General features: G+C 52.0%; 3 protein-coding genes across 3 annotated transcripts; all 3 read left to right on the top strand.

The window, feature by feature from the left end:
• Positions 1-1697: 1697 nt before the first annotated feature.
• HO133_001364 (uncharacterized protein) lies at positions 1698-2723 on the top strand (the record flags this gene model as incomplete). Its single annotated transcript, XM_037292294.1, has 3 exons — positions 1698-1923; positions 1989-2132; positions 2191-2723. The coding sequence occupies 3 exons, from the start codon at positions 1698-1700 to the stop codon at positions 2721-2723; spliced, it is 903 nt and encodes a 300-aa protein (XP_037151713.1).
• A 106-nt stretch (positions 2724-2829) lies between these two features.
• On the top strand, positions 2830-3338 carry HO133_001363 (uncharacterized protein; the record flags this gene model as incomplete). Its single annotated transcript, XM_037292293.1, has 2 exons — positions 2830-3000; positions 3117-3338. 2 exons carry the CDS (start codon positions 2830-2832, stop codon positions 3336-3338), a joined length of 393 nt encoding a protein of 130 aa, XP_037151712.1.
• A 5914-nt stretch (positions 3339-9252) lies between these two features.
• HO133_001362 (uncharacterized protein) lies at positions 9253-11105 on the top strand (the record flags this gene model as incomplete). Its single annotated transcript, XM_037292292.1, has 3 exons — positions 9253-9480; positions 9548-10651; positions 10719-11105. The coding sequence occupies 3 exons, from the start codon at positions 9253-9255 to the stop codon at positions 11103-11105; spliced, it is 1719 nt and encodes a 572-aa protein (XP_037151711.1).
• Positions 11106-12211: the final 1106 nt, after the last annotated feature.

The following is a 12211-nucleotide window of genomic DNA, read 5'->3' as shown; positions in this document are numbered from 1 at the left end:
GACGCCCTTCTTTCCAGCTCTCATGCACATCGCATTCACAAGTATGGCAACTTCCCAGATTTCATACCAGCTTGTTATTCCCATAAACAGATTGTTAGGACCACTCTTTATCGTCAAGTAACACCGATTGTTTGTTGAATAAATCGTTACAATATAAGAGATGTCAGATAGTGCAAGTGACATACATGCTGTGAGCGTGTAAGGAGTGACATAATCGTGTGCAATTCCTCCTGGTCCAAAGATTTCTAAGGACTGGGAGGTGTCCATTCGGTCTGCCAACCCATTGCAAGACTTTTTGATCCCAGGCCCGCCTGCGCTTCCAAAACAACGCACGTTATCACCCTAAAAGTACGGATCGTATTCGGATACAGAGACAAGGAGATTATCATCGCCTCCTGAACTTTCATTCCGCTCCATAGAATCCGCTGCAAGACCTAGGCCGATTGAATATCACGCCACTCAACAAAACTTCGTACCCGGCCTCCTTTCGACGGAATACCGCCCACGCACCTCTGAATAAGGGTAGCGGTGGCGAAGTACGCATTGATCGGCGTTACATGAGCGGAAGCCTTCCCAGGCACAAGATATGGTTCGACAACGCAAATCCCATCAGCGGGTTCGAACGTCAGAGCCAGCGTGTCTACATCGAAAAGACAAGGGCTCACAGCTCATGAATCGTCTGGGCAACCCAATATGGTGAACATCCGCCTCACGTGGCCCAAAACTTAAAAACTTTGTCTCAGGCCCAGTCACCCAAGGAACCGACGTAAGTGCTTCCTCGCACACCTGCAGATTCAGAGGCGTCCCCATCCTTCATTGCAGTTGAAGATTGGGTCCACGGACAAGTTCAGCTTTAACAAGGACTCGTTGTACCCTCGGTCGAGCACTTCACATGGGGGCAAAGAGAGAAGGGAGTCGCTGACCCCCCCATGAGTAGAGATACTATTTGACAATGCAGGCACAGATTTTGGCTTTGTTCGCAGTGGTTGTATTGGTTCGCAAAGGCGTACGAGCAGAGACAAGACGGTGGAGGTACATATCAACGCGAGGCGTAGTGGGATCATCAAAGCCAACATTTCCCAATGAAAAGCAGCAGAACAAAAATTCGGGTTTAGATTTTTCTACAGTGCAGCAGACTTCTGCTCGGCATATTTGCGCCTTGTCGCTCCGGCGCATTCGACTGATTTGCGCGTACCGGAACCGCTTGACCACTCATACAGATGCTTTTGCACCTTCTGCGAGAGCGCATCGTTGGTTATTTGAGACCTTGTCTTTTGCACGCCCGGTCTTCTTTGCTGTCGCTCTCACATTTTCTTTCAGACATGAATCTCGATTTTCAGTACACCAATTCCACCAGCTCCTCCAGGGTTTAAAGCTGAGTTCGTACTTGTCAATGACACGCCGCTAGAGCCGGCCGGAGTCTATAAGGCTATTATATTGACCATGTCCTGACTGAGTATGCAGCCATGGTCGGGCGAGGTAGGATTAAGCAACCTCACCTTGAATATAGAAACACAAGGATCTAGGCTCTTGGAGCATGTGGTCTCGAACTTCGACACCAATGATGGCGAGGGTGTCTGCGCTCGTTCTTGTATTTTGCTTACGCTTTAGCTGCACATATGCAATGATGGTGAAATTCCCCAATTAGACACGAATGCGAAGGTAGATCCTCTCATCAAGCTTCAGATCTCGTATCAATGGAGGAGGGAAAAAAGCTGACTTCGAGGCCTGGAAATGGAGAGCCCGTGTATCAAGACTGCCTTAGAGCCCTAGATGAATTTGACACTTTCGAAGACGATGAAGATGAGTCTAGCACTGCCGCTTTTCTGGGCATCGGCAAAAGGGCAAGTTACATAGCGCTGTATGGAGAAGACCCGCTTGGGCAAGAGGGAATATATCAACTTCCCGTAGTGAAAACAAATGGTATTCTACTTCTCTACTGTCAGGATTCTCCTAATTTTGAGTCTGTATACTAACCCAACAGTAAGGACCTTGCTCCATCGCTGTAGCACAAACGATATACACCAGGCATTTATTCCATTCGGAATACTGGTCGGTGTTGCAGGGAAAAGCAAATGGTGTTGTAGAACTCTGCGCCAAGACGCAAGGGATTGGAGGATGGCACGAAACGGGTACATTCCCAATACATGCCCATCTATGCACCGCTAATGTCGACTCAGAATGTCGTAGTAATGGTGAAAAGGCTCCGTTGGTTGCACACGTTTATCATAATGAGTTCAAGTTCTGAAGAATGCTCGGAATACAAATGGCATGTGCGACCGACGCCGAAGGTAGCGCTGTATGCGAGAACGCCGGGGACGAATCGGAACCACCTACCAAGAATCCAACAACCGGAGGAGGCGACTGGGATGCTGAAGGCCGGGGCGATGCGGGACAAGGCACATCCGCTGACCCTCAATCTCCCGCCAGACAACATTGCAATGAACGCTGTACTGAACCCGATGACTACGATTACGCCAATGGCTGCATCTGCCTCCATGCAAAATTGCAATTACGTTCCCCCAGCCTGTTGCCTCTCAGGCAATGGGATCGTGTTCGAAGACCCATCAGAAAAGCTTGCTATGACAGTACAATTGCCGAATACGAGTGTTTGCTGCCATGAGACGACGGAAAAGTGGAGAAATTCGAGTACTGCGAGAGATTCTGCGGTAGAGGATCCGGCGTGTCCCGTTGCGATTGTGCAGGGCGTGACCAATACTTGAATGCAAAGGCAGCTTCTTTTCAATTCCGTTGTGATTCCCAACCCGGGAGAGGGTGTCCTCATACTCTCGCTTTAGCGTCGAATTCACCGAATTTGGTACCAGCGACATGCCGGAGAACCTCGAGATCAAAGTGATGATAGGAGGCGGTGCACGTGCGCATTCACCACGTTTTGAAAAATTGAACGTTGTTGTGCATGCTTGGATCCAAGGTTTGAAGATGCCGACCGCTCAACACAAAATCTCTTGCAGCGCTCGGCCAGCTGCTGCAGGTTTGTGGGTAAGGTCAATCGCGCGCACAGAATTTGCTTCTGCTACTCTTCGTGAACAATACGCTCAGGTCCCTCGGTCATTGTTGCATATAACGATAGTATGTGCCCCGAAACAGTCTGACAGAGCGTCTTGCTACCAGAGGTGCTAGCCTCGACGAACACCAAAAAGAATCGAAATGTCATTGCTTCGATACCAAATGTCGAAATGGCCGCTCCGATCAAACCACCGCATGGGATTCAGAGGATTCTTCAAGTCGATAATCTGCAAGCAAAAGGAGATACGGGGCCGCAGATCGACAGCGCAGCCAATGTGGGTAATCGTAACGCCGCAAGGGAAGAAGGTTGAAACGAAGAATGCACTGCCTCATGTCCCATCAATCCTTCGTAACCACCTCATTCAACCACGTCGCACGAGAGCGCGTGTAGACATCTGCCTGGTATAAAATCAACCAGTGACTCCACAACCCCTCTGGTCCTTACTGCTGGCTCAGCAGCCGTGCTACTGGCCCGATGGCTCCGGCATAGCGCCCGGTCAAGGACATTACGTGAACTGCTATGCGACCCAAGACAGTGCCTGCTGCTTGAACGGAGAGGTTTGTCTGTCGAACGGTCTATGTTATGGATCAGAGATAGGTTCGGTACGCCCCATCGCACCCTCCTTCCTGCCTTGGACTGCCATTTACACTGCCCCTTCCTCGAGCCAAACACTGATTCCCGGACAAAGACGTATCGAGGCGCATGCACTGTCAAAGACTGGAGTAATACGACGGCATGTCCAAGTCAAGGATGCAACGACGGTAATAAGAACTCTTTCCGGGGTTCATCTCGGATCTTTCCTCTAACCGCCCACATCTGCTCCTCAACCCGTAGTAGCCGCTAAGTCTTTCCATGTCAGCGCAAAGAGATTCACGGTCGAATCTTTGGAATAGTCCAGCAGTGAACGGTCCATTCAACTAGTGGTGTGGCGATAAGATTAAACATACGGCCTGTCAGACAAGCATCGACACAACTTTCGTTAATGATACGAAAGGCTCTATCTTAGCATTTCCACCTGTCACACCGTCGCCATCAGCTCCCACCAAGATCTCCTCCGGCGATTCCCGTGACCACTACCTTCCCCACTGGACCCATATCGACAATGACTCCGGTCCAAGCGTCCTTCCTAGCCAACACGTCCACGGGCCCTCCTGTGCCTGCTCAAACCCAGGAGCAGTCGACCAGCCTGCCGACCGCAGTAGGCGTCGGGATCGGTGTCCCGCTCGGAACAACCGCCATCGGATTCCTCGGCTTCTGGTTCTGGAAAGAAGCGGTGCGGCAACGCAGAAGCGAGCCTCGAATACCGACACAGCGGACCGGTTTGGATAACAGCGGTCAACTTTGCCGCAGCGCCCATTGATGGATCTTTGAAGGAACTTCCCGATACGCACCTTCCGAGAGAGCTGGACGGCCGGGGGAGAATTGAACTATCCGGTATCTGAGATTGCGGAAAGGCAAATCCTCTTTCGAGTACATTTCTCCAGCTTGAACCTTGTTTGTCTCAACACTCGCCCGCCGTCACCCTAATTTATCAGCAGCGTAGCCAAGAGTCCACGACAACATCACGGCAGGACAGAGAATAAGAAACCAGTGTCGAATTAGGTTCTCGGCCTCCTCCCAGCTGTCAAAATTCAAGTACGTGATGTGCAGATCGCATCGATTATTCCATCTCAGGACTCCTCTAGGCCAATATTCACACTCTATACAGATAAGGTGGTTTCTCCAATAGGTGGCCGGGAGGAGGCTGGGAATCTTATGTTGATACCAGCGGCGTGTCGCATCAACGACTGAGTCGTATGGGGTTATAAGACCTGATCCAGGGGAATCCCGAGAGAGAACCATTCAGGCAATCTACACACCACCCAACCCTACCCTACCCGAAATCCCGACGAGTTCACACGCAAGAACCAGCGAAGCAGATCTCTTCGCACCCCCAATCCCTCAACACGTTCGCACGATCCTCACCGCTCCCCTAAGATCCCATCCCGCCCAAAAAACGCCCGCCTAGCGATCCATCCACTCGGGCACCGAATGTCAACTCCGTCCGCACACACTCCGCGGAGAAAATCTCCAGGGCCCCGGTTGTGTTATGACACTCCGTCCGTTCGACCGGGAATAACTTTCGCACCGTACCGGCAGGGTTGCACACCAGATTCACACGTCCAGGGGGTTTGAGATGGCGCGCCGGCACGCGGAGCCGGATTTCGCTATACCGGTACGGGAAGAAACTCGGGTGACTGGAGGATGGTGATGGGAGGGGAGAGTCTAAGGTAGAGATCGAAGGGGATTGTGGATATTCTTCCCTAAGCTGTTTGAAAAGAAACCCTCCCCCCCCCCGGCCCCCATCCCGGCGCGCGGATTGGACGGTCGTTCAACTGTCTCAAGAGCAGCAGCCGGACACATGTCTAAGGTATTCGAGGCATCGGCGATCTCGTGAGTGAGTGCGAGCGTATCTGACATGGGTGACGACGCGGCGAAGGTCGTCGATGCAGAGCCCCGTGGCGAGAGTCTGGTCACGACGAAAGCGACAGCGTGTCTCCTGCAGACAGACACTTTGAACATGTCCGTCAACTGCTTCGTTCCTGCAGAAAGGGCGGGTCTCGAGACACGACGGGTGTGGATGCCGCCCGTACGTATCTGGCGCCGCCGTTGACTGCAATGATCGGGCGGTCCCACCCCTTTTGGGAAAAAGGGACAACGGGATGTACTAAGCCATATCTCACTTTCGATTCTGTGTTGACTGCAGGAAGGCAAAGTGCATGACTGTGGACCATCGACGCGTTGTATGTGAAGGGAGGCATGAATCGCTGCAAGGGTAGTGTTCTTGGTTTAACCGATTGAGGATTCAGTTTGTTAGAAACAATAAGACACGCCTGTGGCAAAAGGGCGCTTGTACATTGACACACCACTATGGTCATAAGATATTGCCACGTGATCATTGCCACTTGTCCCTGCACATGACACACCTCGAACAGGTAGCCGCGGGGCGCTTCGGCCAGGCGACGGTGCATAGCGATGTCACCAATGTGGAGACCATCTGTATCCAGGCCCTGTAGATGGAATGCGTGCTATTGGCATCCAACATCGAGAACACTGTCGGCAAATCACAACGAGCTCGCGCCCGTGATCTTGGCTTTGCAGAAGAGATCCGTGTGGAATAAACGAACGTAGTCATAGCAAAGCGAATCAGGTGGCAATTTTCTCATGACTAACCCGCTCCACGACCTACCTGCCATGTTCATGCCGTGAGGTTGGCATGCAGCTGGGGGAAGCGATGCGGTGTGCGTTGGAAATGGGGTAGATACCCACGGTATCTTTTCACTTTTCCGCTAGTCGTGTTGGAGACGGAGAAGCGTTCTGTGTCTTCTGCGAGCGTATTGCTCTGTGGATTCTTTTGCTTGTTTGACCGTGAAATATGCCGCGTGTATGCTATTCGTCACGACGAGGCCATAGCGTAGGCCTCGGTGACGCTTTTGGGGTACTGTGTCTCGAGCAGTCATTGTGCGATCATGGAGTGCAAGCATGTCGGATCACTGTCGAAGTGGCTGACACGCACATTTTTGGAATTTTCAATTTCTTTGGATCTGGGGAATGCCGCTTGAGCTTTGGTGCAGGTCATGATGTGTGGACGTTTTAAGCCATCTAGCTTGGGTGTGGATTGTTACTCAAAGTCCATGGGGCCGATACATGTAGCACGCATCTGTTCACCAGCCATCCTGTGATGTCCTCGAATCCAAATACGACCAGAGTCCCAAGCCAATAAGTCCATGATAAGTCGTTTTGAATTGATATATATTCCTTTCTATAATCTCTTGAAGATCCTTCCTTTCGGCCATTTTGGAATCAATCGCTTTGGCTGTTGCGCCCTGGATGACGGAAAGAATGGTTCGAGAGTGTAACGGCTACTTGCGTTTTGAACGTCATTTACAGCGGGATTGCGCCTAAGTATCACAAAGTCCCGGGGGTGGTCACCAGGAGTATCACCAGTAATACTCCGTGACAAGCACAAGAGGCCGCCATACTTAATGAATACGATGGCCCGCCCTTGATACATTCCTATCAACTCGGAGTAACTAACGACGGCAACCCTGAACGTGCCACCCGCCCTTCTTCTGCGTGTCCATAGTTCGTCCAGAAAGAACAAATCAGACGGACGAGGCAATGAGGTAGCAGGAAAGAATTTTTTTTGGCTAACGCTTGACCCCCCACCCAGCAGAAAGCTTTACCTTCCTGACTGCCATTGTCTGGATCGTGGAATTCGAAGAGCAAGAAGAGGGACACCTCGACTCCTGGGAGCCCGACGCCAATGATAAGTTTTACTACTGAAAGACTCGGCGAAGCCGTCAAGATTGGTCTCAGCGGGTACCACGCAGTTTTTCAGAGTGAATGACAAAACTCGTGGCTCGGAAAGGAGCTTCGGGCTTCAGAACAGGCTCGATCGTATGGAGAAGATGTGGGCCTATGAGCAGTCGGCGCCAAAACTTCCACTCGTGACATGGTGGGATGATCTGCTACATGCTGATTTGAGAAATACCAGCCCCGCACTGGTCAATGCTACCTACGGAGCCAGCGCCCAGTCTTATTGGCTCGAGGGTGGCAGCATCGGCGGCCAGACTTCTAATGCGAACGTTGCATCAAGCTGCAGCACATGTCGAAGTCCGAGGGTGAGGAGGTACCCAACTTGTGTAAATTTAGGCGTGAGTTGTCATTTTGAAGATTAGCGACGGTGCTTGGAGAGTCTACAACAATAGACGAGCCGCATGAATTCTTACGCAGTTATCAATTGGCGAGGGTTTGCCTTCGTTGCTGACTGCTGACTGCGGGGGCAACATACCTAGGGAAATCAGCTGTCAGTCTGTTACCCACATTGACACAAGAAGGGGTGATTATTGAAGCGCAAGACATGCCACGTCGCCGTCGGGTATGATGTTGTCACTCGAAGCCTGCCGCATCCGAACAGCAGGCGCTCTCAATGGACCGTCGAGCGCTTCCAGAGTTGTGTGTGGGCATGACAGCAGTTCGGGGCTGCTGGTACTCGATGGTCGGTGATGGTCGGAGTTGTCATCCCAGAGATTTGGTGGGTTGGCCATCGGGATTGGAGATCAGCGGTCATGCCCACTTTGTGCTTCCACCGACCTTCTAGCGTCCTTCTAGTTTCCTTCTGGTGACCTTCTAGCGGTCTTCTTTGCGTCACATATACAGGGATCAGGCTTGATCGGCGTGGATCAGCCTTCTGATCGCGTGGGCCTTGGACCCGGGACCCCACTTTCCAGGTTGAAGGTATGATCGAAATGACGATGATTTGAGAGGAGGGGCGCCCCAGCAATTGCGATCAACCTGTCAATCGACTGCGCTTATATCTCAACCTTATTCGTGATTATTCGCTATTACTCGCTACTTACTTTACTTACTACATTATATTTCATCGCGCTATTCATCCAAGCGATCTCTCTAGTCTCTTCTCGCGAATGAGCCTATGAGATTTAAGTTGTACTTCAAACGCATGACTCAAAACTTAGGACAATAGGGGATTTCTGGGGCCAAAAGGCAGCATAAATTTAGCTGCCGAGGAGGGGTAATTTGAAAAAATGGAAAAATGGAAAAAAGCAGGATCAACATGCTGGTCTCAGCTTTTTCTTTCTTTCCTCTGCTTGCGCTCCACACAATTTGTACCGTCACTCCTTCGCTCGACTTTTGAATTTGAAATTGGTATCTGCAAACTATAATGTAGCTATTCAACTAACACCTCCCTATCTGCTCTCTTTCTCCATCACACATCATTTGCCCATTTCTCCTTATCCTTCTTGCGCTTCAATCAACACACCAAGAGAGCCATACGGTGCGGGCGAGGTGTTGACTGGACCCCGCCAAGTCGCCACCATTGATTGGCCTCGCTCACACTTCATCTTCGGCCATCTATGCTCTGGTCATATGTGTCACAATAGTAGCTAATCAAAACGGCGAGCCTGCATGTGAAGCTGGCGGCTAACGGATGGTCCGGCATCCCTTGCTTCACCCATCCTTGTTCCTTTGTATCTATAAATCCAGACCCATTACCCCAGATCTCCCATCTTCTCTTCCTCTCCCTTGCTTCACCTTCTTGCTTTCTCCCCGCACTCTCTCTAACCTCCCTCCTTCCCTTAACCCAACATCCAACCCCCCTTCCGTGTTCTATCTGACCCACTCCACTCGATATCGAGCCCCACGGGCCAGCAGCAGTAACCATGGATAACATCGCGAGCTACAATGTAGCCCGCAAGTACGAAAAGCGGGCTCTCCTCATCCTCATCAACTGCGTAGCTGGGCTCTCCATCTTCTTCTTTGGCTATGATCAAGGTGTCATGGGCGGTGTCAACGGCAACCGCAATTATGCCTCCACCATGGGCTTTGGCATGTATGATGAAAAACAAGGGCTCGTCACAATTCAGCACCCACTTCTCCAAGGAGGTATCGTAAGTAATCCCAGAACACCACCTACTCATTGGGCTTGTGTCAATTGTCTGACATGTGTGATTCCAGATCGCAGTGTACTACCTGCCCGGCACCTTATTCGGCGCCTTCCTCGGCGGGTGGTTTGGCGATCGATACGGTCGTATCAAGACCATCGCCGTAGCCGCCCTGTGGGCTGTCGTCGGCGCCACTCTTCAATGCTCCGCCCAAAACGCCAAATGGATGTTCTGCGCCCGTACCCTGAACGGTATCGGAACAGGCATCCTGAACGCCATCACCCCCGTCTGGGCCACCGAAACTGCCAGCCACACATCCCGCGGCCAATTCGTCTCTATCGAGTTCACCCTCAACATTTTCGGCGTCGTCGTCGCTTATTGGATCGAATACGGCACCTCCTTCTACGGGCAGGTCAATTCCTCCTTCATCTGGCGCTTCCCGATCGCTTTCCAAATCGTGCCCCTCATCTTCCTCTTTTTCGTTGTATGGGCTATGCCCGAATCCCCTCGCTGGCTTGTTAAAGTCGGGCGCGAGGAAGAAGCCCGATTCATACTCGGTCGTCTCCGCGGCGAAGGTGACGGTGCGGCCGAAGCTGAATTCCAAGACATCCGCAACATCGTCGAGCTGGAGCGCAAGACCTCGAGCCAGAGTAGCTACCTGGCCATGTTCTTCGGCTGGAAGTCCGGCAAGCTCCACACCGGTCGCCGCGTTCAACTCGTCATCTGGCTCCAAATCCTCCAAGAATGGATCGGCATCGCCGGTATCACAATATACGGGCCCACCATCTTCTCAATCGCCGGTGTCTCGCCACAAAACCGTCTCTGGATATCCGGTCTCAACGATATCACATACATGTTCGCCACCCTCATCTGTGTCTTCACTCTGGATCGAATCGGTCGTCGCTGGACTCTCTACTGGGGCTCAGTCGGCCAGGGTATCTGTATGTTCTGCGCTGGTGGTCTCGCCCGCGCTACGATCAACGCCAAAAACAGCGGCGGAAGCACCTCCGGCGTCGGTGGCGGCGCCATCTTCTTCGTGTTCCTGTTCACTGCGATTTTCGGAGCGACATGGTTGACCGTACCGTGGCTATACCCGGCTGAGATCTTCCCATTGGAAGTCCGAGCCCGAGGCAACGCGTGGGGTGTGGTTGGTTGGTCTATCGGCAATGGGTGGACGGTATGAAAACCCCAATGAACCTTTCTTACATTCACATGTCGTCAACAAGTGTCTAACGAACGACCAGGTGCTCCTCCTCCCCACCATTTTCGCCAAGCTGGAAGAAAAGACCCTCTACCTCTTCGGCGCCGTCAACGTCGTCACCATCGTCGTCGTCTGGGCCCTCTATCCCGAAACCAACCAACGCACCCTCGAGGAAATGGACCTCGTCTTCGCTTCCGACTCCATCTGGAACTGGGACGCCGAGCGCAACTTCAAGATCCTGAAAGAACAGAACCCTGAACTGGTGCAAGCGGCGCAGCGGGGGAATAGCGTCGTGGATCCCGAGGCGGGGTTCAAGGGGGGCCGACAGGGCAGTTTGGTGCCTAAGGATCTGAGTTTGGAGGCCAAGGAGTATGGCAATAGTAGCGAGGAGGAGAAGGTGGTGGAGGGCGTCAAGCACGACCGACTTTGAGGGGCGTTTGACGTGGTGGGGCCAGGTGGGGTTCTCCATGCAACAAATTTTGAGCGGTTATTGTGATCTTAAATAGTCGATATGGGTATTGGAGAACGGAGGCTTGATTGTGGAGGGTGAGTTTTGCTAAGTTGACGTGGTTCATATATCTTGTACAGAGACTTTTCCGAGAATCTCTAGAATACATAGAAATCTTTTCAATGACATCTTATAACAACCAACCAGTTTCTCTCCCTCTCTCTCTTTTTTTGGATATCAAACCCATAGACACATCTGACCAACCATTTACTCCATCTCATGTCACAACCAACCCGCCTCCCCCTCTTCCCCTTTCTCCATCCCCCTGTCACATTATACACCCAAACAACACACAACAACCCCACCCACCCACCTCAACGAACCAGACCCAAAATCCCCACGTATCTCCCACCATCCAGCTCTTTCATCCATCCATCCATCCATCCATCCAACTACCTACCTACCTACCTACCTACCTACCTACCTACCTACCTACCCAACCTGCCTGCCTGCCTGCCTGCCTGCCTGCCTGCCTGCCTGCCTGCCTGCCTGCCTGCCTGCCTGCCTGCCTGCCTGCCCACCTGCCTGCCTACCTACCTACCTACCTACCTACCTACCCACCCACCTACCTACCCACCCACCTATCAAACCAAAACCATCCCCCAACCATCCCCAACCCCCCTAACCCTTCCAATCCCACCTCCCCCCCCTAGCGTCCCCATAAGCATAAATCCCTCAACTCAAACTCAACTCAACTCAACTCAAACTCAACTCAACTCAACTCAACTCAACTCAACCCAACCCAACTCAACTCAAACCCAACTCAACTCAAACTCAACTCAAACCCAACTCAACTCAACTCAAACTCAACTCAACTCACTCATAAGCCGGAACAAACTCTCCCTCTCTAACATGACGGTAATGCGGCTAGGAGACGGATCAGACATGCGGACCGGGATGGACCCCTGCGCGAACTTTTGCGACAGTCGCTAGTTTGGGCTGGGGTGCAGGTGTGATGGTGGTGGGTGGTTGGATGGATGGTTGGTTGATGGGTGGCTGGTTGGTTGGTTGATGGGTGCAGGTAGGTC

The sequence above is a fragment of the Letharia lupina genome (genome assembly GCF_014066315.1).
Source record: "Letharia lupina isolate WasteWater1 chromosome Unknown contig_12, whole genome shotgun sequence".
Classification (NCBI taxonomy): Eukaryota; Fungi; Ascomycota; class Lecanoromycetes; order Lecanorales; family Parmeliaceae; genus Letharia; species Letharia lupina.
The sequence above is the reverse complement of the archived record's forward strand: the minus strand, read 5'-3'. Positions and strand labels throughout refer to the sequence as shown.